The sequence below is a fragment of the Miscanthus floridulus genome, chromosome 8, assembly GCF_019320115.1.
Source record: "Miscanthus floridulus cultivar M001 chromosome 8, ASM1932011v1, whole genome shotgun sequence".
Taxonomy (NCBI): Eukaryota; Viridiplantae; Streptophyta; class Magnoliopsida; order Poales; family Poaceae; genus Miscanthus; species Miscanthus floridulus.
The window spans coordinates 197,366,716-197,391,352 of record NC_089587.1 but is presented as its reverse complement, the minus strand read 5'-3'; the positions used below and the strand labels follow the sequence as shown (position 1 = coordinate 197,391,352).

At 46.2% G+C, this 24,637-nt stretch overlaps 1 protein-coding gene across 1 annotated transcript; it reads left to right on the top strand.

The window, feature by feature from the left end:
• Nucleotides 1–997: 997 nt before the first annotated feature.
• LOC136474491 (vacuolar iron transporter homolog 2-like) lies at nucleotides 998–1,902 on the top strand. Its single transcript, XM_066472058.1, has one exon. The coding sequence runs from the start codon at nucleotides 1,055–1,057 to the stop codon at nucleotides 1,730–1,732; it is 678 nt and encodes a 225-aa protein (XP_066328155.1). The 5' UTR covers nucleotides 998–1,054; the 3' UTR covers nucleotides 1,733–1,902.
• Nucleotides 1,903–24,637: the final 22,735 nt, after the last annotated feature.

Here is a 24,637-nt window from a genome sequence, read left to right as displayed (position 1 = left end):
TCTTTGTCCAGTCTAATTATTTACGTCTCCTCTCCGGATCCTCTGCTCGTGCTTTCTTCCTCCCCGTCCGTCCTCCACCACACGGGCACGGCAAGCTTTGAACGCGACGGCACACGGCGACACAACCAAGTTGTTGTCCGGGAATGGCCTCACCACGGCATCATTGTAGCCTCAACGTCGTCCTCGTTCACCAGCACCATGACCACACGGGAACCCACAACAGGAAAGTAGCGCGTATCCGACAGAAACAAAGCCGCCGCTCCTCGACGCCGGACCGTGAGGCGGGTCGCGAGCGGCCGCGCGGGGAGGTGGGCGTCGAGCGGCGACGCGCGGGAGGACGGGGAGTCAAGTGCGGCGAGGTGGACCGACAAGTCGGGCAGTGACGGCGCAATGGATCCGGGCGAGAGGAGGAAGAAACCAGCTAAGTCTCCCCATCGTAGGTTACATCGTTTCTTAGTGCATCGGTGCAACAGCCGACTCGGTTTCGTCAGGAGGAAACGGTTTCTCTATTTTTTCTTCTGTCTCCATAATAAAGCTACTGCCACATCAGTAAATTTCTGAGTTGTCAAGATAATTCAGATGGATAGAAACGACCATCAATGCATCCACACTGCCCTTAGAAGCTCCAGGAGCCCAGCGGAACGCCAAGTGTCAGCGTGATCGCTGGGCTGGCTAGCCTCCTCACAAAAACACTGTTTATCAAAACCAGTAGTACTTTTATCTCACATAAACGAAACAACAACGATATGAACCAGCCAAACGAACAGAGCGTGTATCCATGCACCTGGCCAATCAGTCAATAGGGCAGCGGTAAAATGAAAATCGAATCGAAAGCCCTGCCTCCCACCTCTGTTTCAGTCGCAGTTATGAACAGGCGTGTGGCTCCCACAAGCGAAATTGATCCCAAAACCGTGGCGCGCATCCTATAAATACCGCTTCCGACCCCAAGCTCGTGGCATCCACGCACGCTCCGATAGCCGTCTCCGTTTGCAACTGTTCCTCCTTTTCCCATCACATCGCCCCCTGCAGCTCGATCCGCGCTTCCGTTCCATCCATGGCTCCCAACCTCAGCTCCGACGCCCCTAAGTTCCCCTCCAAGCCGAAACACGGAGAGGCCGACGTCGAGGCAGCGGCGGCGGCCCACGGCGTCGACTACCTGGCCCGCGCGCAGTGGCTCCGCGCCGCCGTCCTGGGCGCCAACGACGGACTGGTGTCCGTGGCGTCCCTCATGATCGGCGTGGGCGCCGTCAACGACGGCGCGCGGGAGATGCTGGTGTCGGGCCTGGCAGGGCTCGTGGCCGGCGCCTGCAGCATGGCCGTCGGCGAGTTCGTGTCCGTCTACGCGCAGTACGACATCGAGGTGGCGCACTCGGAGCGCGGCGGCAGCGACGACAGCAGCGAAGTTGGCCGCGGCGGAGGCGGAGACGAGGAGAGGCTGCCGAGCCCGACGAAGGCCGCGGCCGCGTCGGCGCTGGCGTTCGCGGTGGGCGCGGCGCTGCCGCTGCTGTCGGGCGCCTTCGTGCGGCCCTGGGCGGTCAGGGTGGCGGCGGTGTGCGCGGCCAGCAGCCTGGGCCTGGCCGGGTTCGGCGCGGCGGGCGCGTACCTGGGCGGCGCCAACATCGTCCGCTCCGGGCTCCGCGTGCTCCTGGGTGGCTGGCTGGCCATGGCGGCAACGTTCGCGATCCTCAGGCTCTTCAGCTTGGCGTTCAAGACGCACGTCGCGTCCGCATAAATCACATGTGTCCACGGTGTGATCGACTAAACAATAAGTGATCGCTATACGACGATGGGTACATGATGGAATCTGGTGGTATCGCCTGTCACGCACTTGCACTGAGTATATAGTAACGTGTCCGCGGTCGGACTCGGAAATCATAGTGGCAATGAACTGATTTATGTGGATATTGCAGCTCATGTCTTCTTTTCTTACGATGAACCGGATTGGAATGCAGCATTGAGCTGCAATTTGTTTTTATGAACGAGCTGTTTGGTTGGGTACCTATCTCCTAGCTAGACCCAGGTTCCACAGAGCCACCGTAGAGACGTTTGGTAGCCTGTTTAGCCCATTAGCCTAGCCTGCCATAATATCGTTTCCCACTGGCCACCTCGGCTAGCATCTCAGTTCACCTCCGGTGCGTCGATCATTCGCCTCCGCCCTATGCCTATCGCTGAGAGGTCCTCATGGTCTGGAGCAGGAGTGAATAGTCTATTAAAATTTTCTATAATAATATTTAATAAACTGGTTAGATAAATATAAGGCGAAGTAAGTGTTGAGTTACCCTACTAATAATATAAGTCACCTACCACAATTCTAGTTTATATAGTCTCTATCCGCACAAAGGCTATGTCACAATACTAAGTTAGCGTGCTCTCAAAGGCTAACTAAAGAGCCACACTAACCAAACTAACAAGCTCTCACGACTAGCTACACTAAAGAGTTTAACAACTAGTTTACGGTAATGTAAAGAGATAGGGCAAGATGGTTATACCGCCGAGTCGAGAAATGAACCAATCAATCACAAGAATAAATACCAATGAAGACCAATCACTTCGGAATCAAATAATGACACAATGATTTTTTACCGAGTTTCACTTGTTTACCGGCAAGCTAGTCCTCGTTGTGGCGATTTACTCACTTGGAGGTTCACGCGCTAATTGGCATCATACGCCAAACCCTCAATAGGGTGCCGCACAACCAACACAAGATGAGGATCACACAAGCCACGAGCAATCCACTAGAATATTTTTTGGCTCTCCGTCGGGGAAAGGTCAAAAACCCCTCACAATCACCACGATCGGAGCCGGAGACAATCACCAACCTCTGTTTGACGATCCTCTCGGCTCCAAACCGTCTAGGTGGCGGTAACCACCAAGAGTAACAAGCGAACCCCGCAGCGAAACACGAACATCAAGTGCCTCTAGATGCAATCACTCAAGCGATGCACTTGAATTCTCTCCCAATCTCACAAAGATGATGAATCAATGATAGAGATAAGTGGGAGAGCTTTGGCTAAGCTCACAAGGTTACTATGTCAATACAAATGGCCAAGAGAGTGAGTTTGAGTCGGCCAAACACCTTATATATGGCTCCATCGAAATAGAGCCATTGGGATCACAGAGCAGGCTAACTCGGGATGACCGGACGCGCAGGTCGCGCTGACAGGACGCAGGCCCCCCAGCGTTCGGTCGTAGATCTCCGTCCATGTGTCCCCCGGGTTCAACATCGTCCTCACGATTTCAATGGTCAACTTGATCACCCACGCGGTAAAGTGCGATCAGATGCACTGGTCCAAGACCTGACGCGCCCGACACCGCGTCCGCTCGCGTGCTTGCCCTCGCAGCCAAGCCGGCCACCTGACGCGCTGAAGGAATGACTGGACGCGCCAACATCGTGGCATCCGGTCACTTCTAGAGAGCTCCCCGAGCGCCCAAACGATGACCTGACACATCCGATCTCCACCGACCGGACTCGCCCAGAGTCAGGTCTTCTCCGCACTCACTCAAACCTCATACGCCAGCGTACGTCAGCACGACCGGACGCACAAGCGTCGCATCAGGTCACATTTTGACCTAGCGTCCGGTCGCTCACCGAGCTGAGCGCTTCACTGTCCAGAGTTGACCAGACGCACCTGGTAGAGTTCGGTCACCACATGTTCTGCGTCCGGTCACTGAATTTCAGTGACAATCACCTCCTCCACTTCACAAACTTCTCCACCCTTGCTCAAATGTGCCAACCGCCAAGTGTATCACCTTGTGCACGTGTGTTAGCATATTTTCACAAACATTTTTAAGGGTGTTAGCACTCCACTAAATCCTAAATGCATATGCAATGAATTAGAGCATCTACTGGTACTTTGATAACCGTATTTCGATACGAGTTTCACCCCTCTTAATAGTACGGCTATCGATCCTAAATGTGATCATACTCACTAAGTGTCTTAATCACCAAAACAAAATGGCTCCTACCACTTATACATTTGCCTTGATCCTTTTATTTTTCTCTTTCTTCTTTTCTAAGTCCAAGCACTTGATTATCATGTCCACACCGTCATCATATCATGATCTTCATTTGCTTCACCACTTGAAATATGCCACCTATCTCATAATCACTTAGATAAACTAGGTTAGCACATAGGGTTTCATCAATTCAACAAAACCAAACTAAAGCTTTCAACCGCCCGTCGAGCTCCCCTCCCATTCCACCTCGCACCTCTTTCCTTGCCTGCCTTCACCCCGGCCATGCCAGCCCTGGCACTCCCCACCGCTGGTCACCATCCTCCCCACCTGCTGGGCCCCGTGCCTCCGCACGATGCCTGCCCTGTGCCTCCACTAGATCCCGCTGGGCATTACGAGCGCTCGAGATTCGCCGGTCGTGGGCTCGAGATCCGCCTCCTCCCCGGCAGCCTCGAGCGCTCGAGATATGACATGGTCGTGTGCTCGCGCGAGATCCCCGACCATGTGGGCACTCTGGCCACGACGGCTCCACCCCCGCCACCTGACATGGTGCTTGTGGTGGTGGATAGGGGCGAGGGGTAAGTCCACCTTCATCCTTGTGCAAGGTGATACTATCATCATAGCTAGAAGCAATCAAACAACTCAGGTTGCATTGTTGAAGCCTGTCTTAGACCGTCTAGGCTTAAAATGTAAGCCAAGCTACTCTTAGGCCCCGTTCGGCTTGCTGAATCTTGGCTGAAACTGGCTGAAAACACTATTCTGGCTAAAATATTGTGAGAGAAAAATATTATTCCAGCTTAAAAAAAGCTGAACAAATCAAATATAGGGTAAGCCGAACAGTGCCCTGGAAACACAACCAAACAGTCCCATCCTACACGATAGCACTGGCTCCACTAGCACGAGGATTCCAGCAGGTACTGGAGACTTCCTCAGAGCAAACCGCATGCACTTCCATAAGAAGGCTGGCACGCGTGTTGGAGCCAAGGAGTAGTACCACGTACCAGAGCCTCCCCTTGCCTTTGCGCCCATCGAGCACCACCGCTAGCACACGCGGCGCGGCAGGAATGCCCAGTCCGGCGGTCCACGCCGACGGCCCCGCGCCGGGCGCTCTCAGACGTCGCGCCGTCCTGGCGTACCGCGTACGCGAGCCGTGACGTTGCCTCTCGGATATGGATTGTTTAGTCGCACACGAGCAGCGCCGCCAGCCTGCAGCCCCAGGTGCAAAACATAAAAAAGCTGGGAAAGGGCCGGGGGAGATCTCAATCTGCCTGTGGAAGATGTCTTGGGGACCTGCCAGTGCCAGCCAGAGCTCATCAATCAAGGCAACCAAAAAAAAATGTGGCAGGCACGACCACGAGGCCGTCTCGAGCATGGCAACCATGAGATCGTGGAAGACAGGAAGTAAGTCTTGGACAAAAGTCACTAAACATGCGATGAAATGAAATACTAGCTCCTTGTTTCCGAATCAATTACTTCACTTATAAAAGTAGGCCCCGTTCGCTGGTCTGAAAATTGACTGAAACTGGCTGAAAAACACTGTTCCGGCTAAATTGTTGTGAGAGAAAAACACTGTTTCGGCTGAAAAAAGAAGCCGAATAAGCCATTTTAAGACAAGCGAACGAGACCGTAGTGTTCCCTCCAACCATAAAAATATGCATTCTCACGCTCCCTCCAACCATAAAATATGCAATTCTTATTTTTCAAGGAGCCAAACGACTTCAAGTTGATTAAAGTTATATAAAAAATACCGATATTTATTATATAATGTAAGTACCATTAGATATAATATATATTTTGTAGTAAATCTAGTTAGGTATATAAATATTAATATTATTCAATATAGACTTAGTTAAAGCTAAGCTATTTTGACAAGAAAAATGGATATTTGGGACTACAAACATCGCGCTTCGCAGTTTCGCCGTTCGTAACATTGACTTCGAAAAAATAGGACTCCAAACATGGGACACTTGATTTCCATGCCATTTCATGTATTTTCTCTCTTTTCTAGTATCTCTCCCTCTATTTGGCACTTGAAAGGACATTTCATCCATGAAACTCCAGACCACGACGGTCGGGGTGACGGAGTCTGAAAAAAAAACATCGTGACTATTGTAGGAAGTAGAGGTCGTTCGTGTATCTTTATGCGTAGATGCCATGTGTATCTTAGGATAGGAAGCTATTGGAGAAGGTTTTTTCATCCTAAAAAAGAAAAAAAAAACAAGACTAGGAGTAGCTTTACCAAATTCCAAAAAAATTATGGTTTTGGTGCCATTCCAAACACTGAATACAATTTGTATTCTCAACCATAGAGAAAACAACTTGTAGCCATGGCTGACCATTCTCAGCTTTCTAGTTCACACCCAGAACCTGAAAATCTTTATTGCTCGTTCTACCTCTCAAAATTCTCAGATATGAAAATAGTGGTTGCAGATCCAATTCTGGTAATGGAAGCGGCGATCGGACCATAGCCAACCATCTTGCATATTAACTCAGAACCTCTATTGCTTATTCTATCTCTCAGTATTTTCACATATGAAAATAGTGCTCAAATATCTAATTTTGGTGAATCTTTGGGCAACGGTGAGGGCTGCCGAGGGGCGATGGGGAGCGTCGAGAAAAAAACAGCACCAGGGGCTCCAACAACATAGGAACTTAGGTTGTATTCACGTATCTTTGCACTTGGATGCCTCCGTTTCCGAAGCGCGGATAAATATTAGAAGCTAGAGTAACGAGTTATTGTTGTGTTTTTTTTTCCTGCTCGGTTCATTTAAAAAACACAGATTCGTATAGCTTAGAGCATTTGCAAGAGTCTTTCTTAAACTCACTTATTAGTTGGATAAAAATTACTTTATGTATCTTTCCACCTCCGGCATTTTTTATATATCTTATGTGCCCTTGATATCTACCAAGATCTCCATTTCTATAATTCTATTAATAATGAAAGATAAAAAAAGATTTTTAAAACTAAACATTCAACTTTAGATGATTATTAAATTTTAGTGCAACGATCAAACAGCCCTGATACATGATCGTGTCAATCGGTGCAAATGGATATTGGATGGAGAGGTAGGCAGGTAGCACGTGATTGAGTTCCTCTCCCGGGAAACGTGGATCTCCCAAAGGCGACTTTGGAGGTGGCTGAGTGGCTGACGCAAGAAACGAGACGTGGCACACTGAATTTTCACTGTCCCCAGTATGAATGAAACTTGGGCACGCAAAATCAGATTCTTTACATTAAAATAAAATGTTCGTATTAATAAAATAAAAATATTTTTTACATACGTACGTGTCTTATCAACGTATCGGAGATTTTAGAGAAAGAATTGCTCTATCGTCGTACTGTTACCCGTATCGACCTAGTATTCAGCGACTTTATGGAGCAAAGTCACAATGTAACTTTGCTTGAATCTCCACTCTCCAACTAGCATCTAACGGCTGTACACGTTTCTAGGCCACCAGCCCCCACACAGCAGGCCACGCACAGTAGACTAGCACAAAAGATTCTAACAGTTTGCAGGTGAAGCAAAAATGACCGGCAGCTACTCACTCTCAAGAATAAACTAGCAGCCACAATGATATTTCTAAAAACAACACAAATAAATTTCTGTATTTTAGTTCACATCTATATCTACATTTTTTCCATATTATTTCTCTGTTAGCCTCCGCTCGATTTTTTAACTGTTTTTTATTTCGCTGAGTTGAACGATTAAACTAATGGTCTAACTCATAAACTGGAATCCTAAACAATGTCTAATCTAATCTAAATAAAAGTATAATCCTGATAAAGACTGACATGTGGAAAATCGAGAGGTCTATCATATATTATGAACATTCGATAGTTTTTTTCTCCTGTTGCAACGCACGGGTATGTTTACTACTCCCTTCATCCACAAAAGAATGCAATTCTCGTTTTTCGAGAAGTCAATTAGTTTGAACTCTGACCAAAATTATATAAAAAATACTAATATTCATAATGCAAAATTAGTATCGTATATGACTTGGATTCATGACCATGTTTGTTCAAGTTAAAACAGCTCACATCTAGCGATGATACAGAGTCTGGCTCCTAAATGTATTGATTTCCGTTGCAACACACGAGCACATTTGCTAGTAACTAATAAATCAGCAAACTAAGAGGAGTTTCTTGATCTTGGTACGTTTTCAGTTTTTTTTTCCTTTTTCGTTTAGTGGAGTCCGCTTCATTTTTTTCATGGACAGATGAGCTTAGGCACACGACATGGACAGGCGAGCTGCTCGGCCGCCGGGCGCTGGCGAGCACACGCCACCGCAGGCGGCACGTGCACGAGCTGTGAGCCCTGCAGCCCCTGGCCACTTTCGGCGGCGCGCGGGTGAGCTCAGCCCCGCGGGCAGGCGACGGCAAACTGCACAAGTGGACGACGGTGACCCTAGGCAGGCAAGCGGCGTTGATGCGGGCCGGGAGGCATTACAGAAGATTGCGTCTCTCAATTTCCTGCGAAAAAACAGGATCAATTAGAGTAAATGGCACTGAGTAAAAGTGCTAAAATACCCTTAATTATAATTAAGGGAGGAACAGGTGGTTCCTCTAAGCACAGTAACAAAGCTCGTATAACTTAACTTCGTGAACGTAGAAACTGTGTCTACTCGTCTGCCTACACCCTCAAGTTTTATATATAACATATGCAAAGTTTATTGAAGTAACCTAGTAGATAACTAAAAACTCTAATCAAGTAGATCCCTTCGATCCTAAATACATGAATAGAAATCCATCCAAAGAGAAAAAAAATATAAAAGTATAAATAATATAAATTCATAAACTAATAGGAGTTTTTATTTATTTATTTTGGTATGTTTTCATATTTTTTATTTTCTTTTTTGTTTTTCTTTTTTTCTTCTGCTTCGGTTAGCAGAGTCGTTAATTTTCTGGTCTTCCTTTTTCCGTCTGCAAAAATGTATAGAGTTATTTGTATTGTTTTTAGCAATATTACTTTGTTTTATTCTTGACAGTGAGCTGCTGCCGGTCATTTATGCTTCACCTGCAAACTGTCAGAATCTTTTGTGCTAGTCTACTGTGCGTGGCCTGCTGTGTGGGCTGGTGGACCTCGGAATTTGTACAGCCGTTAGATAATAGCTGGAGAGTGGAGATCGAGGCAAAGTTACATTGTGACTTTGCTTCATAAAGGCCTGGTTTAGTTCCCCCATTTTCCAGAATTTGGCACTATGCAAAAAGAAGATTCCCCGTCACATCAAACTTGTGGTACATGCATGGAGTACTAAATGTTGACGAAATCAAAAACTAATTGCACAGTTTGGTTGTACTTTGCGAGACGAACGTTTTGAGCCTAATTAGTCCACGATTAGACAATTATTACCAAATACAAACGAAATACTACAGTGCGCTACAGTGCCGGAACAGTGCCGGCGGATTCTGGCGGCGCCGATTCTGCCGCGAACTAAACGCGGCCAAAGTCGTTGAATCTGGCTCCACCGGTGAATCGGTGATACAGTACATAGCCAGCCACAGCCCCCTCGTGCCAGGGCTGCAGCGCTGCGCTTCGCCATCGACAACGGACACCGCTCGCCATCGCCAGATGCCGTGCTGCACAACGACACAGCACCGCGGTCCGTACGTCGCGCCTTAGGCTAATTGTTTTGAAGAGCCAATTTGGATATCCAGCGGCATGTTCGCCTGGGGCTGAAATGATCGTATACGATCGTAGATTATTACTGTTGGCTGGTTTGGTGTGAGAGAAAAATACTGTTCTGGCTGGAAGTTTACGACCAAGCGAACAGGGTGCAGATCGGTGTATATAATTCTTGGAGTTGTATTAAGACGTGTCTCTAGCTGCTCTTTGACAGTTTTTGTCTTCTTTATTCTAAAGAAAGATTACCAAATCTTTTTGCACGAGATTTACGCGCCGTTCGATGATATTCAACTCCATACTTGTAGTTCGGCTGGCGGTCAACGATCAAATCAAGCTGGTACAGTTAGGAGCGGATGCGAGCTGATATGATGCCCACCGTCGCGTTGCACTGATCCGCGCAATCAGTTTTTGGTCTGTGCTGGTTTGATTTGTAAGCTATATGACTCAAAGTAGTGTTGACTGATTTAGTGTGAGATAAAAATATTATTTGTTGGCTGATAAATCATAGCTTATAAGCCAAATACGACCAGGAAATTTGTACAGTCGTTAGATAATAGTTGGAGAGTGAAGATCGAGGCAAAGTTACATTGTGACTTTGTTTCATAAAGTCGCTGAATCCGGCTCCACCGGTGAATCGGTGATACAGTACATAGCCAGCCACATCCCCCTTGTGCCAGGGCTGCAGTGCTGCGCTTCGCCGTCGACAACAGACACCGCTCGCCATCGCCAGATGCCGTGCTGCACCACGACACAGCACCATGGTCCGTACGTCGTGCCTTAGGCTAATTGTTTTGAAGAGCCAATTTGGATATCCAGCGGCATGTTTGGTTGGGGCTGAAACGATCGTATACGATCGTGGATTATTACTGCTGGCTAGTTTGGTGGAAGAGAAAATATTGTTTACGATCGTTTACGACCGAGCGAGGGCGCATATTGGTGTATATAATTCTTGGAGTTGTATTAAGATGTGTCTCTAACTACTCTCAGTTTTTGTCTTCTTTATTCTAAAGAAAGATTACCAAATCTTTTTGCACGAGATTTATGCGTCGTTCGATGATATTCAAGGCCTTGTTTAGATTGAAAGTTTTTTGAACCTGATGAATAGTACTATTTTCGTTTTATTTGGCAAATATTGTCCAATCGTGGACCAACTAGGCTCAAAAGATTCATCTCATGATTTCCAACTAAACTGTGTAATTAGTTATTTTTTTTACCTACATGTAATACTCCATGCAAGCGGCTAAAAATTAATGTAATGGAGAGAGAGTGAAAAAACTTAGAGTTTGGAGGTGATCTAAACAAGGCCAATCCATACTTGTAGTTTGGCTGGCGGTCAACGATCAAATCAAGCTGGTACAGCTAGCAGTGAATGCGAGCTGATATGATGCCCACGGTCGCGGTGCACTGATCCGCGCAATCAGTTTTGGTCTGGGCTGGTTTGATTTATATGACTGAAAGAATCGTTGGCTGATTTAGTGTGAGATAAAAATATTGTTCGTTGGCTGATAAGTCATAGCTTATAAGCCAAATACGATCAGAGAATTTGTACAGACGTTAGATAATAGTTGGAGAGTGGAGATCGAGGCAAAGTTACATTGTGACTTTGCTTCATAAAATCGCTGAATCCGGCTCCATAGTATTTTTCTCTCACAATAAATCAGCTAAAATCGGCTTTAATACTAGCCGAACAGGCCCTTAGAGATCTATATATCCTGATAGTTTAATCTAACGATAGCCCGTAGCTCACAAATGGAAAATGAAAATCACGCGTGGTTGTAGCTTGAGTGGCCCTCGCGCGCGCTCGGCGAATCAGAAATAATCGCAGCATTGGCACATCGCACGACGACCTTCGCAGCCACCGGCCAGTTTAGCTATCGACAGTTCACCTGATCGCCCTTTGTCCTCGTCTCCGATCCTAGTCGTCCTTCCACGACAAGTCTCCAAGACTTTTCAAGATTTGTAGTTGGCATGATACATACTAATAGGTAGAAGATCGATTGAACTTCATCCCTTGGCCTCGTTCATGATTTCTAATTTCATTTAGGTGTATGTTGTTGTTTTATTTTTCTAGTCAGGGTTGCCATTTAATTAGCGTATTAGATTGTTAGCCCGTTAGGGTTCTAAACTTCTAATTTCATATTAGCATTATCTGCCTTATTTAAGATAATCATCATAATAGTTATTTTACTACATTTTAGTTTAAATTAAATAAGTTTTTTTGCGTGTAATTAAATAAGTTAAAGGTACGTTGGATAAGTTCCCCACTCCCTAATTCTTAGCTCCAACTTCTTTATTCTGTAGACTAATTTTTTGTGGAATAATTAAGGTGGGAAGCTGGTGGAAGTGATTTGATGAGAGCTCTTTTTAGCTCATAGTGTAAATGGAGAAGCCATTCTTGTTATATCCCCGCTACTCTCTCCGTCCCTAAATAACTGTCGTTCTCGTTTTTCGAGAAATAAATTTGACTAATTTTATATAAAAATATTAATATTTATGGTATATAATTTTAGATAGATCATTAAATCTATTTTCATAATAAATTTATTTGGAGATACAAATATTGCACGTATTTTCTATAAATCTAATTAAACTTAGGCCGGTAACAAAAAGCAACGGTTATTAGGGACGGATGGAGTAGAATTTAGGTGTATTTGTCCGTTTAACCCTTTTGGAGTAGTTCACACAGAGAATCTAGAGCTACCAGCGCTCCTAACTCTTACTAGTAGTACTATATGCTTTAATTAGCAAAATGTCCATGCATTTGCACTAGCGATACTCGTGCCAATAATAATGATGAGGTAGCTATTTTATTGTATTTAATTAGGATTGGTCTGCCTTAAATCAAATAAATTTAAGATCTTTAATGAACGCTAGTGCAATAAAGAATTAATTAAGAGTTGTTAAATTCATAAGCGGCACCTAACTTGTCGAGAGATACGCTTAAGTCAGTAAAACTTTGAAAACACATTTATGAGTTCCTAAATCTGTAAGGGCTCTTTGGAATACATGAATGGAAAAACGCATGAATAGGAAATGTATAGGAATTTCTTAGGATTGCAACCGCAAAACATAGGAAACTCGTATGAGTAGGTGTTTGGATGGGCATAGGAAATCACAGAATAGGAATCATAGGATTGGTTTAACTAACAGTGTGACAACGTGCATTTATAGAGAAAAAACATCATCTGTTAGAGGAACGCCACCTACATGTCGATCAGCACACTAGCAAAAGCATTGATTTGATCCTTTCACACAATCATTTGCATCGTTCCTATGCGTGAGCCAATGAAACAAAGATGTTCCAGCGGATGTTTTTTCCCCGTAAAAATCTTGTGAAAACATAGGGTACCAACAATATGTCAATATTCCTATGGACTAGAAAAAACGCCGCGGCATTGCCGCGGCACAGGACATATGGACAAGTTCATTTAGATGTAGCATAAATATGTAGTTGAGTTGAGGCCATGTCTAGTTTTTAAATAGAAACAACGTGCTATATATGAGTTTTTTTTAGATGTCTGGCATGGAGTTAATTGAAACGCAACAAGTAGCTAGTATAGTATTCAGAAGCAAAAGCGCACTACACTCCGTGCGAGCAGTGGCATATACAATTACAAACTATGGGATTTAAGTGTGTACAAGTACAAATCCATATATACATATATATTAGAAAAGGCTTGATTGGTAGCAAGCAAGTAGCATTATGGTTTAGATTAAGGAAATGGTCATATCACCAAAGTTTATAATAGACCATTCCTAAATCTATATACATTTGGTTTTATATCAGGGAATATGTACAGCAAAAGATCCCGATATACTTTGCAATGTTAGCAGGGTTATATTTATACCAAAAGGAGCTGCTAAACATTGTAAACTGGATTATGTAAATCAGCAGGGTCTGTTTGTGATAATCCATGCCTTGAACGACCTATTTGATATGAAAACAAAGTAGACATCAATATAGCAGTTTAATATGTTTTAAATGGTACGGGCAAATAAATTCTTAAGATCTTAGAATATATTATACCTTAGTATTGTCTCCATCCTTGTAAGCTAGCGTTGTTTCTTCACTTTATTTTCTTGCTCACGTTCTTCGTGTTCATCATTTGTTCCTTCCTAAAAGAAAACGCTTGTTATATACGCACAGTATAATATATAAATCTTCTTAATTTATTTTAGGTTGAAAGTAAGAAAAACAGTATGGCAAGGAATAAGTACCTGTCTGTCATACTTTGTCTTTTTATATAAAGGCCCTTTCGTTTGGACGTATCCTTTTCATTCCAAACCCTGAAATATGATTTTGTACAGATTAAAAAAACTATGCTTCTTACAGGAATTACGTGTCCACCGGGGAGGAGGCGGATCTCGAGCCCACAACCGGTGAATCTCGAGCGCTCGTAACGCCTGGCGGGATCTGGCGGAGGCGTGGGGCAGGCATCGTGCGGAGGCACGGGGCCCAACAGGTGGGGAGGATGGTGGCCGGCGGTGGGGAGTGCTGCGGCTGGCATGGCTGGGGTGAAGGCGAGCGAGGAAAGAGGGGCGAGGTGGGATGGGGAGGGGAGCTCGACGGCCGGAAGGCATAGGGCGGAGGCGGATGACGCACCAGAGGTGAATTGAGGTGCTAGCCAAGGTGGCTGGCTAGTGGGAAACAATATTCCACCGTGTTCCCGGGTAGCCTGGCTGGGGCATTGTCGTCGGTGCTCATGGCAGGTTAGGCTAATGGGCTAAAAAGGTTACCAAACATCTCTACGATGGCACTGTGGAACCTGGGTGGCTGGGTAGGAGATAGACATCCAACCAAACAGCCCCTGTTGTTTCTGACTAGACTGTTCAGCTCGTTCACGAAACAAATTGCAGCTCAATGGGACATTCCAATCCGGTCAGAAAAAGAAAAGAAATGAAGAAGACATGAGCTGCAATATACACAGAAACCAGTTCATTGCCACTATGATTTCCGAGTCCGACCATGGACACGTTATTATACTAGCTCTCTACTCCGTGTATAGTTGGCCATTTGGCCCGGGCACTACGGGCCGGCCCAAGCACGACACGAATCAGCATGGCCCAGGAACGGCCCGGCCTGACGGCCTTCGTGCCAATGCCTAGCACGGCCCGGCCTTAGTGCCGTGCCTGGGCCGCCATTCTGGCATGTAGTGCCGGCCTAGGCACGACACGCTATATGGGCCGGCCCGGCAGCGGCACGGCTCGGCCGCAGGTGGCCGTTGGATCCCCGGTGTCGCTCTCATCCGACCGTTGGATTCGGCTGTTGGAATCGGGGGTATAAAACCGCAGCGCTCTCGCCTCGCTCTCAGTCTCCGTTGCCCTAATTCATTTGCTCTCTGTCTCTCTCGCCTCGCTCTCGGCTCTCCTCTCTCGGCTCTCCCCCGCAGTGCCGTCTCGCCCGCTCCTCTCTCGCCGAGTCAACGTCGCCACGTCGGTGACTCGCTCTTGTCTCTCGCCTCCGACTTTCTCTCTTCTTATCGCTCTCCGGTGGCCTCTGGAGCCATCACTGGCCGACACTGGCACAATCCCTAACCCTAACCCTTGATCTCGCTTCGTCCTCGCCGGATCCATCGTTGACCTCGCCGGATCCATCGGTTTCCTCTCTGGATCCGTCGGTTTCCTCGCCGGATCCGTCCCTCGTCGTCTGTGCTCACTGGATCCATGCCTCGTCGACCTCGCTGGCGACTCTGGTGCTCCGGCTTTGAAGGTAAGTCCATAACCCTAACCCTAACCCTCAATCTATACTAACCCTTGCTCTGTTTTGTCTGAAGCCGTTGAGGGACCGGGGCGCTGACGAGTGGCGATGGCTGGATCCGACGACGAGATGCTTGAGTTCTCTACTATGTTTGTGTGATTATGTGACTTTGGGTCTTTGATAAGTTCTCTGAACATGTAACTTTGTGTGACTTAGACTTTTTTATAAGTTCTTTGATTCTGATCAGTTTGTGTGACTCTTTGATTCTGATCAGTTTATGATTCTGAACATTCAGACTTTGTGATTCTGATCAGTTTGAAGTGTTGATCACTTATAGGGCCAGTGCCGGCACGGGCACTGCTGGGCCGCCATGCCTAGTGACACGGCATGGCACGGCTAAGACCTGATAGTGCCGTGCCTAGGCCGGCATATCGGCACGGCGGCTGTGGCAGAACCGCCCGGAATAGCGTACTTATGGAGGCGCTCGTCTTCCATCAGACACTAAGCACCCCGGAAGCAGGCTACAGCGAGCAGTGTCCATCGGTCACACCCCGAGGGAGAACCCGAAAGATCCATATTTTTCCCAAGGATCCAATAATGGGAACGAGTTACAATACCAGTTCATTTCATACATCCGAGTTTCTTAAAAAGTAAATTATTACAATACCAAATACTAGAGTGCGGAATAATAAACAGCGGAATTTTTAAAAATAACAACTAGCGATAAGGGCGAGGATTTTGTCTGAGCCCACCAGAAGGATCCTCCACATAGAGTTACTCTTCAAGCATCACCTACAATAGGGGTAAATAAACCTTGAGTATACAATGTACTCGCAAGACTTATCCGACTAGTGGGAATAATTTCCCGACTCCAAGGAATATGATAGGCTTTATGGTTTGCTGGTTTTCTTTAGCAGAAAGCAACGCTAATAGTGAGTCCTTATTTATGTCTTATTATAAGCCGTATTAAATTATCCTCTAGCCAGTCTATATAAGCACCTGTTCTACTTTCAAGCAAGAGTTGAGCAATCAGTTTCATGTCTTCTCCTTTCAACTTTCAGTTCTTACTACGATGCTAGAGTTAAGACAAGTCGTACCGACTCGGCGGCGATTCGCGAACCAATGTGCCCAGCTGGGTGCCCCGAAACACACGCCCCGCTTGTACCCCAGACACAAGTAGAACTAACCCATCACTCTCCTGTCCCGGGTGTCCAGGTCCCCATCCAAACTTGGACTCCAAGCCCCCACCCCTGAGTCCCAGACTCTGTGTGGTGCAAGGACCTCCACCATCCCCGCCTCTAATCAGTCGGTCCAAAAAGAGCCGGATCCGCGATAAGAGAGCAACAAGTCTTCCCTACGTCCATACCCAAGTATGCGCTCGGGACAATAGATCTGTGACTTGCCTAGCGTCCATTGCAACGACCAGTCCTTAATCGACATGGACAAGGAAAAAGTGTAACCAAGTCATGCCCCGTTGGCCACAGGACACAACCCTTTACACCCACCAGTACCCAAACCATATCCATGCCCGGTCACCATTTTCCTTTCCACCATTTTATCATGAGTGATCATATTTTATCACCTATTTGCGAGTAACGGCAGGTTACTCATGCTACCGATATCCTGAGTATAGCAGCTACTCGATCTGTACTAGTAGTACTCATGGGTAGATATATTTATGCAGGTAGTTTCTATAAAATGCCTGTAACTTAAATGCACATCACACACACACACACACACACACATATATATATATATATATATATATATATATATATATATATATATATATATATATATATATATATATATATATTTAGTGATCATAAAAATATGGATTATGCTCCGGGGCTTGCCTTGGGCAGGTGTCGGGTCAGCAGGGTCAGCACCAAAAGGCTCCTGGGCTTCCTCCTGCATAAGGATCTCCTCCTCGTACTCCTCGATCACCTCGTCGTACTCCGGCTCGTCGACGGGCACGAAGTCTACCAGTTCGTGATCTACATGAAATGATGATGCAATGTTTAATAATATGGCAACAGAAATTCTTAAAGTAAAAGTACATCGATTTAACTCCTAAGCTAATGATACCGACCATGGTGATAAGTCATCTATTGTTACCGATAAGTTTGAGGTATGCCATTCATTATTATTATAACAACTACGGTTATTCTTACTCCTAATGCCGATTTAATCTAGATACAATAAAACAAGAGTAATAGCTATTTTATTTAACAACCCATTCTAAGGCTACAAAATTTACAGCAAGTACATGACAACCTAGTGGACCTATAGTAAATTTTTTGTGGCTATATCTATCACCAATTATCCACAAATATTCCTACAAGTAATAACCTACCTAATATTAGCTCTCTAGTTTTGAATTTATGACCCAATACTCGTCACAGCTAACTACAATCCAACTGTACTATCAAGTAGATGATATTTTCATGAACCTAACAAAATTAGTCTCACTATTTTTGGACAACTACGCAATTTACTACGATTTATCGAAGTTCGACTCATAACTAAAACAAATAAACATTTCTATTCTTCTAGAAATTAAGGAAACCGAATTCTACCCCTCGGCCCAACTCACGCTGGCTCGACCCGCAACGGCGTGACGCGCGCGCGGCCCAGCCGGCCAACGGCCCGCGACGGGAGAGGCCGCGCACGACGCAAATATGCAAGGACACCCCTCGAACTACTATGTATTTATAGCAAGCTCTAAGGCACTATTTTGCTAGTCTACGCTTTTACAGCTGCACCCTCCCCTTTCTCCTTCTTTACCGTGCCGACGTCCCCCAGCACCCGTGCGCGCACTGGTGCGATGGCGCGGGCACCGGGTGGCCATGCCGGCGTCACCCGAGCCACTAAGGCCTAACTAAGGGGCGATGATTACCTTGGGGACAAAGCGTAGCGACTGGAGGCTTCACGGCAAACAGGGGCGCCATGCCGAGCCCCCTCCCCGGCGGTGGTCCCTTCCCTATGAAGGTGGGTGCGTTCCCATGAGTGACAGCGAAGATGGAGCAAGCAACTAAGCTAGAGAGCTCAATGGACTACCCATGGATACCTTTGCGTTGACGGTCCGGCCAGAGAAAGCCCGAGGTGAGCTGGCCGCGTGCACACGAGGTGGTGTGGCGGTGCACGGCGGTGGCATGGCTGTGCTAGGGACTGCTACACGATGGTAGGGCTTAGACTATGGTGAGCATGGTGACACCCAACTGGAGGAGAGGCTAGTAGAGCAAGGAATTGGACTGGGATGCCTTGGTCGCATGGTTAGCCGACGGCGCAGACCGCCCCGGTCTTAAGGACCTGATGGCGCGGCATTTCAAAATTGGGGCACAGCATGGGGACATGGGTAGTGAGGTGGGGATGGTTGCGCGGCTAGTTACCCAACGGAGCTGAGGCTACGACGAATTTGATTAGATTGCTATGGCACGGCGAATTGAATGAAGGAGGTCCCGTCGGTCATGGCTACAGTGGAGGTAGGGGGTCCTGGCGTGGCTTGGCTCGGTCTGGCTGCGGATGTCGATGCAACAAACAAACATGCACCATGACGGGGGGTAGCAGGATGTGCTCCAGGCGACTGTCCACACGACCACGGCTGCAAGCCGATGAGGCTCGGCACGGCGTCGCAGCGGCAGCGCCAGACAAGAATAACACAGTGCGAGTGACGTGGAGGTGATGGTGGCACAGGCTATCATCCTTCGCATGAGTAGCCAAGGCGAGTCAATGGAGCAGTGCCATGCGTGGCCTCTGGCGGCATGTAGCGCGGGGCCCGGTGCGCCTCCGGCCAAAGCAGGGCAGGGCATGGCACGGTAGGGCTTGGTCGGCGGCGCGGACACAGCGTGTCAGCCGTAGTGCTGTGACTCGCGCGCCAACGAGTGGCAGCAGATGGACAAGGCAGCCATGCCAAGACCTTACGCGTGTGTGCCTTCATAGTGGTAGTGTGGATACGGCCGGTGCATCGGCGCGCGCGTGTTTGGGCGAGCCAACAGCGGCGGACACGGCCAGCAGCGGCGATGGCCGCGGTCAGCGCGTGGTGGCAAACGACCTTGGCACGCAGCGCAAGGCCGTGCGCGTGCACAGGTGAGGCGGTGGGGCATAGCTGGCATGGCAGCGGGACATGGCCGGTGCGGTAGTGCACTGGCAAGCCAGCAGCGGTGCCAGGCCAAGTGGTGATCGCGCCCAGAGCTTAGGCCATGTGCCGTGCATGCTTTTTAAAGCAGTTAGAAAACTTGTATGCAATGCTCCAAACGCCAAACTAATTGTTCGATGCGCAAGATGGTACTTCAACCTATCCACCAATGTCATGACATCGCACAACCTCCTAAGCCGATCGCTCTACACACATGGTCAGAAACGGCTTCGTCGACACTTTTTAAAACTTACGCGGAACGACGTCGGTTCGAATGATTTCGCGTCGAAACCCAAATCCAACCTACGGGATATACTAGCGAGTTATCCTTGTCCTCGACCGCACCTATTTCATCATCATTCACAAAACATTCTATACATTTTTGTTCGACAAAAATTCAATCAAGTGACATGACGTGTAACATTGTTTCACGTTTCGCATAAATGTTTCAAGTGTCTAACATTGATTTATAATTCATGTTGTACACATATGCACATAAATATGATGGTCATGCGATGTTTAGTAAGAACAGTATAATGTAACACTGAGGGTGTTACAAATCTACCCCCCTAAAACAAAATCTCGACCCGAGATTTCGTGTGCCTAGTGTGAGAAAGAGATAGGGAATACCTTTTGACACCGCACTAACTACCAGCGCCAGAAAGGAGATGGGGATAATGCTTCAACAAGTAACTCTCTTGCTCCCAGGTGGCTTCATCTTCAGAATGGTTTTGCCATTGCACTTTGTAGAACTTTACCACACTATTTCTGGTGACTCTTTCTTTCTCATCTAGGATTTTTACAGGGTGCTCCACATAAGTCAAATCTGGCTGGAGAGGAAGTCCTTCAATTTCCACTGCTTTATCGGGAACCCATAAACATTTCTTCAGTTGTGATACATGGAACACATCATGTACTATAGAGAGAATATCCGGAAGTTGTAGACGATAAGCAACTGGGTTACACCGCTTCAAGATTCTATAAGGGCCCACATACCAGGGAGCTAGCTTACCATGGATACCAAACCGATGCACTCCCCTCATAGGAGACACCTTGAGGTACACATAATCCCCAACTTCAAATTCCAAAGGCCTTCTTTGCTTGTCGGCATATGCTTTCTGCCGACTCTGAGCTACCTTCAAATGACTCCGAATAAGAATGACTTGCTCCCGAGCTTCCTCGATGAATTTTGGCCCAAAGTATCCACGATCTCTCACTTCGACCCAGTTGAGTGGCGTCCTACACTTCCTTCTATATAGATCCTCAAAGGGTGTCATGCGGATGCTTTCTTGGTAGCTATTATTGTAAGAGAATTCTGCTAGCTTCAAGCAGGCCTCCCACTTCTCAGGGAAAGAAATGGCATAGGCTCTCAACATATCTTCGAGCACTTGATTTACCCTCTCGGTTTGGCTATTAGTCTGAGGGTGATAAGCTGAGCTATGGAGGAGACTTGTCCCAAGACACTCCTGGAGTTGTTTCCAGAAGCGAGAGACAAAAACTGATCCCCTATCAGAGATGATAGTCAGTGGAACTCCATGTAGAGTCACAATCCGGTCCAGGTATAACTCAGCATACTGTCTGGTAGAGTATTTAGAATTTACTAGGAGGAAGTGAGCAGACTTGGTGAGGCGATCCACAATGACCCAGATAGAGTTATTACCCTTGGTTGTGCTGGGTAAACCCATAATGAAATCCATAGAAATATCTTCCCACTTCCAAATAGGAATGGGCAAGGGCTACAAATATCCTAGGGGTACGTAGATGATCTGCCTTAACTCTACCACACATGTCGCATTCGACGACATACCAGGTGATGTCCTGCTTCATGTTGGACCACCAGTATAAGTGACGCAGATCATGATACATCTTGTTACTGCCAGGATGAATAGACAGTATTGAATGGTGAGCTTCATTCAAAATTTTTCTTTTAAGCTCTTCATTAGATGGAACCACAAGTCTATCCTTGTATCTCATGACCCCCTACTCATCAACGCTAAAGTGAGGGCCATGACCTTCGGCCATCAATTTCCTATTGTGAGGAATCTCTTCGGGGTCTTCCTTCTGTTCTCGAATAATCTGCTCCAGCAAGTCTGAGGTCAATGCAATGTGAGCTAGCACCTCTGTGTGGTTGAGAGACAAAGGTATTTCCTTAACCTGATGTGACTTATGGCTCAAGGCATCTTGAAAGGACCTTGATGTCGCCTAGGAGGCCTAGAGGGGGGTGAATAGGCCTATAAAGATTCAACTCAAAACTCTGTTAGAACAGAGGGTGGCACTGCCGACCTTATAGGGCGGCACTACCGCTCTTCAATAATAAAGCAGATAGTGTTGAGATTTCATAGATAGTAACCCAACCCTCTCAACTACTCAATCCTGCAATAGAAAGACAAAATCTAGTTCGAAGACTGGATACCATATAAATCTCATACAAGAGAGGATCGAGCTACCAAATCCTAACAACAGCTAGCAAAGAGCTGAACCAGTAAGAACATAAAGTGAAGCATGCAAGACACAAAATTTATCCCGTGGTTCAGCTCGCCACCAAGGCTTGCCTAAGTCCACATTGTTGAGGTATCCACAAAAGGATTGGCTCGCCACCAAGGCTTGCCTTGCCCTCGTTCTCAAATCAAGAGAATGAACTCTTGAAGTGAGAGGTAATTTCTTAGCTGCAGGATGAGGTTACAAACCTCCCAAGGCTGCCACACGAGCTGGCAAGCACAAGAGCGATGCCTAGCTGGCTAGGAGCAAGCTCCAAGAGTAACAAACCCTAGAACCGCTGGTCAAACGTGAACCAAATGCTCTTATACTTTGGGAATCAGTGGATCTTCTCTTCAATCGAGTTTTGCTACCTTTTCTCTCAAGTTTTGATGGTTGGAATCAAGGATTTGCTTGAGGGATGAAGGAGCAATAATGGAGGAGAGAGAGGTGAGCTTTGGTCTGTTCAGTTTCGAACTAAACCATTGGAGAAGAAGTATCTCCGTTGTGGGCCGGCCCAAGTGGTATTTATACCTCTTGGGTCCCAACGGTCGTTTATGGGCGGCACTGCCGCTCTCATAGGGCGGCACTGCCGCCCTAGCCAAAACAGGTAGAACCTGGAGATTTTTGGCTGGCTGCTTTGGCTAGGTAAGAGGATATTGATCTGTAGTTTTGAGTATCTGGTTGCATAGTTGACCAACTGTACTAGAATCCCTCTTTATAGTACGGCTTTTTCTAAACTTGATTATGTGACTTGAACCATTTCCATACATATGAGTTCACCTTCATGGCTTCAAGTCACTTCCACTAATGATTTGATCCTCAACACAATATGACTCCTCATAGCTTGATTAGTACCTCGACTCAATGCAAGTACTCTCTTCTTCACCTTAGCCATGGTACCTCGGTTGCCAAGCCGTCGCTTGCCCTTCACCTTTGCTTAGTACCTCGAAGGCCTTTCCTTGCTATCTTCACCCTATCAAGCCATACTTAAGTCACATTATATTAAGCCTCCATTGAAAACCATTTCTTCAATATTTTGATCCTTGCTTGAATATTTTCTAGATATGAATGTTGAGATCAATCAAGCTTCAGTTTGTCTCACATAGAGACATACATGGTTCAACATCAATATGGTCAAGCTAATTCACGATTCCTTATTTCCTTCTCATTTTGGCTTGACATTCCAATTGATCTTTCATATATTCATCCATGTAAGCAAACCAATGTAGAGACTGACTTATATCCATTATAAATTGTCATTTACCAAGTATGTTTGCTTTCACATGATGCTATGATATCCCACAACATAAAAGCCATTTCATTGATTCCATTTGCATTGTTGTCTTTTGCTTGAACTAGATTGCTTCCATAAACTTTCAATACAACAATACACAGTTTGGCATTCACTTTAACACAATGTGGCATATCATCAAGTTTGCCTACTAGTTAAACCTTGTATATACTTGTTAATACACAACTCACAAGTATATGCGATAGACTCAATTTCCTATTCAACACTTATCAAACTTATTAGACCTTTAATTGTGTTGTCATTCAATTTACCAAAACCCACTAGAGGGCTAGATGCACTTACACATCTGCTACAACATTGGCCTTTCCTAGGTGATAATGGACTTCCAAATTATAATCCTTTATCAACTCTAACATCTTCTTTGCCTCATGTTTAGCTCAGACTGAGTAAAAATATACTTGAGGCTCTTGTGATCAGTGAAAATATGTACTTTGTTGCCCAACAGATAGTGCCTCCAAATCTTTAGAGCGTGGACCACAGCGGCCAGCTCTAAGTCATGAGTGGGGTAATTCACCTCGTGCTTCTTCAGTTGGCGCGAAGCATAAGTTATCACACTCCCATCTTGCATAAGCATACACCCCAACCCCGTCTTCGAGGCATCACAGTATACATCAAAGGGCCTATCAATATCTGGTTGAGTCAACACAGGAGCAGTGGTCAGAAAAGTCTTTAGTGATTGAAAAGCTTCTTCACAAGCTAGGCCCCAATCAAACTTAGATTCTTTCTAGAGCAGCTTGGTCATGGGCTTGGCTATCTTGGATAAATCAGGAATAAAATGCCGATAGTACCCAGCTAGACCTAGGAATTGACGAATCTGATGCACAGACTTAGGAGACTTCCAATCCAATACATCTTGCACCTTGCTGGGATCTACAGAAACGCCTTCAGGTGTCAACACATGCCCCAAAAACTACACTCAATCTAACGAAAACTCGCACTTGCTAAATTTAGTATATAGCTTGTGCTCCCTTAGTCGAGTCAGTACTATCCGAAGGCGTCGGGCATGCTCTTCATCATTCTTGGAATAGATCAGGATGTCATCAATGAAAACCACCACAAACTTATCCAGCTCCGGTATGAAAACTGAATTCATCAGGTACATAAAGAAGGCAAGAGCGTTGGTGAGACCAAACGACATCACTAGGTACTCATACAGCCCATACCTAGTAGGGAAAGCTATCTTTGATATATCATGTGGCCTGATCTTAATCTGATGATAGCCTGATCGGAGATCAATCTTCGAGAACACCTTGGCACCTGCTAATTGGTCGAACAAAGTATCTATGTAGGGCAAAGGATACTTGTTCTTAACGGTTACCGCATTAAGGGGGCGGTAATCCACACAGATCCGCAAGGTACCATCCTTCTTCTTCACAAAAATAGCCGGGCAACCCCATGGTGAAGAACTAGGATGGATGAAACCTTTGTCCATC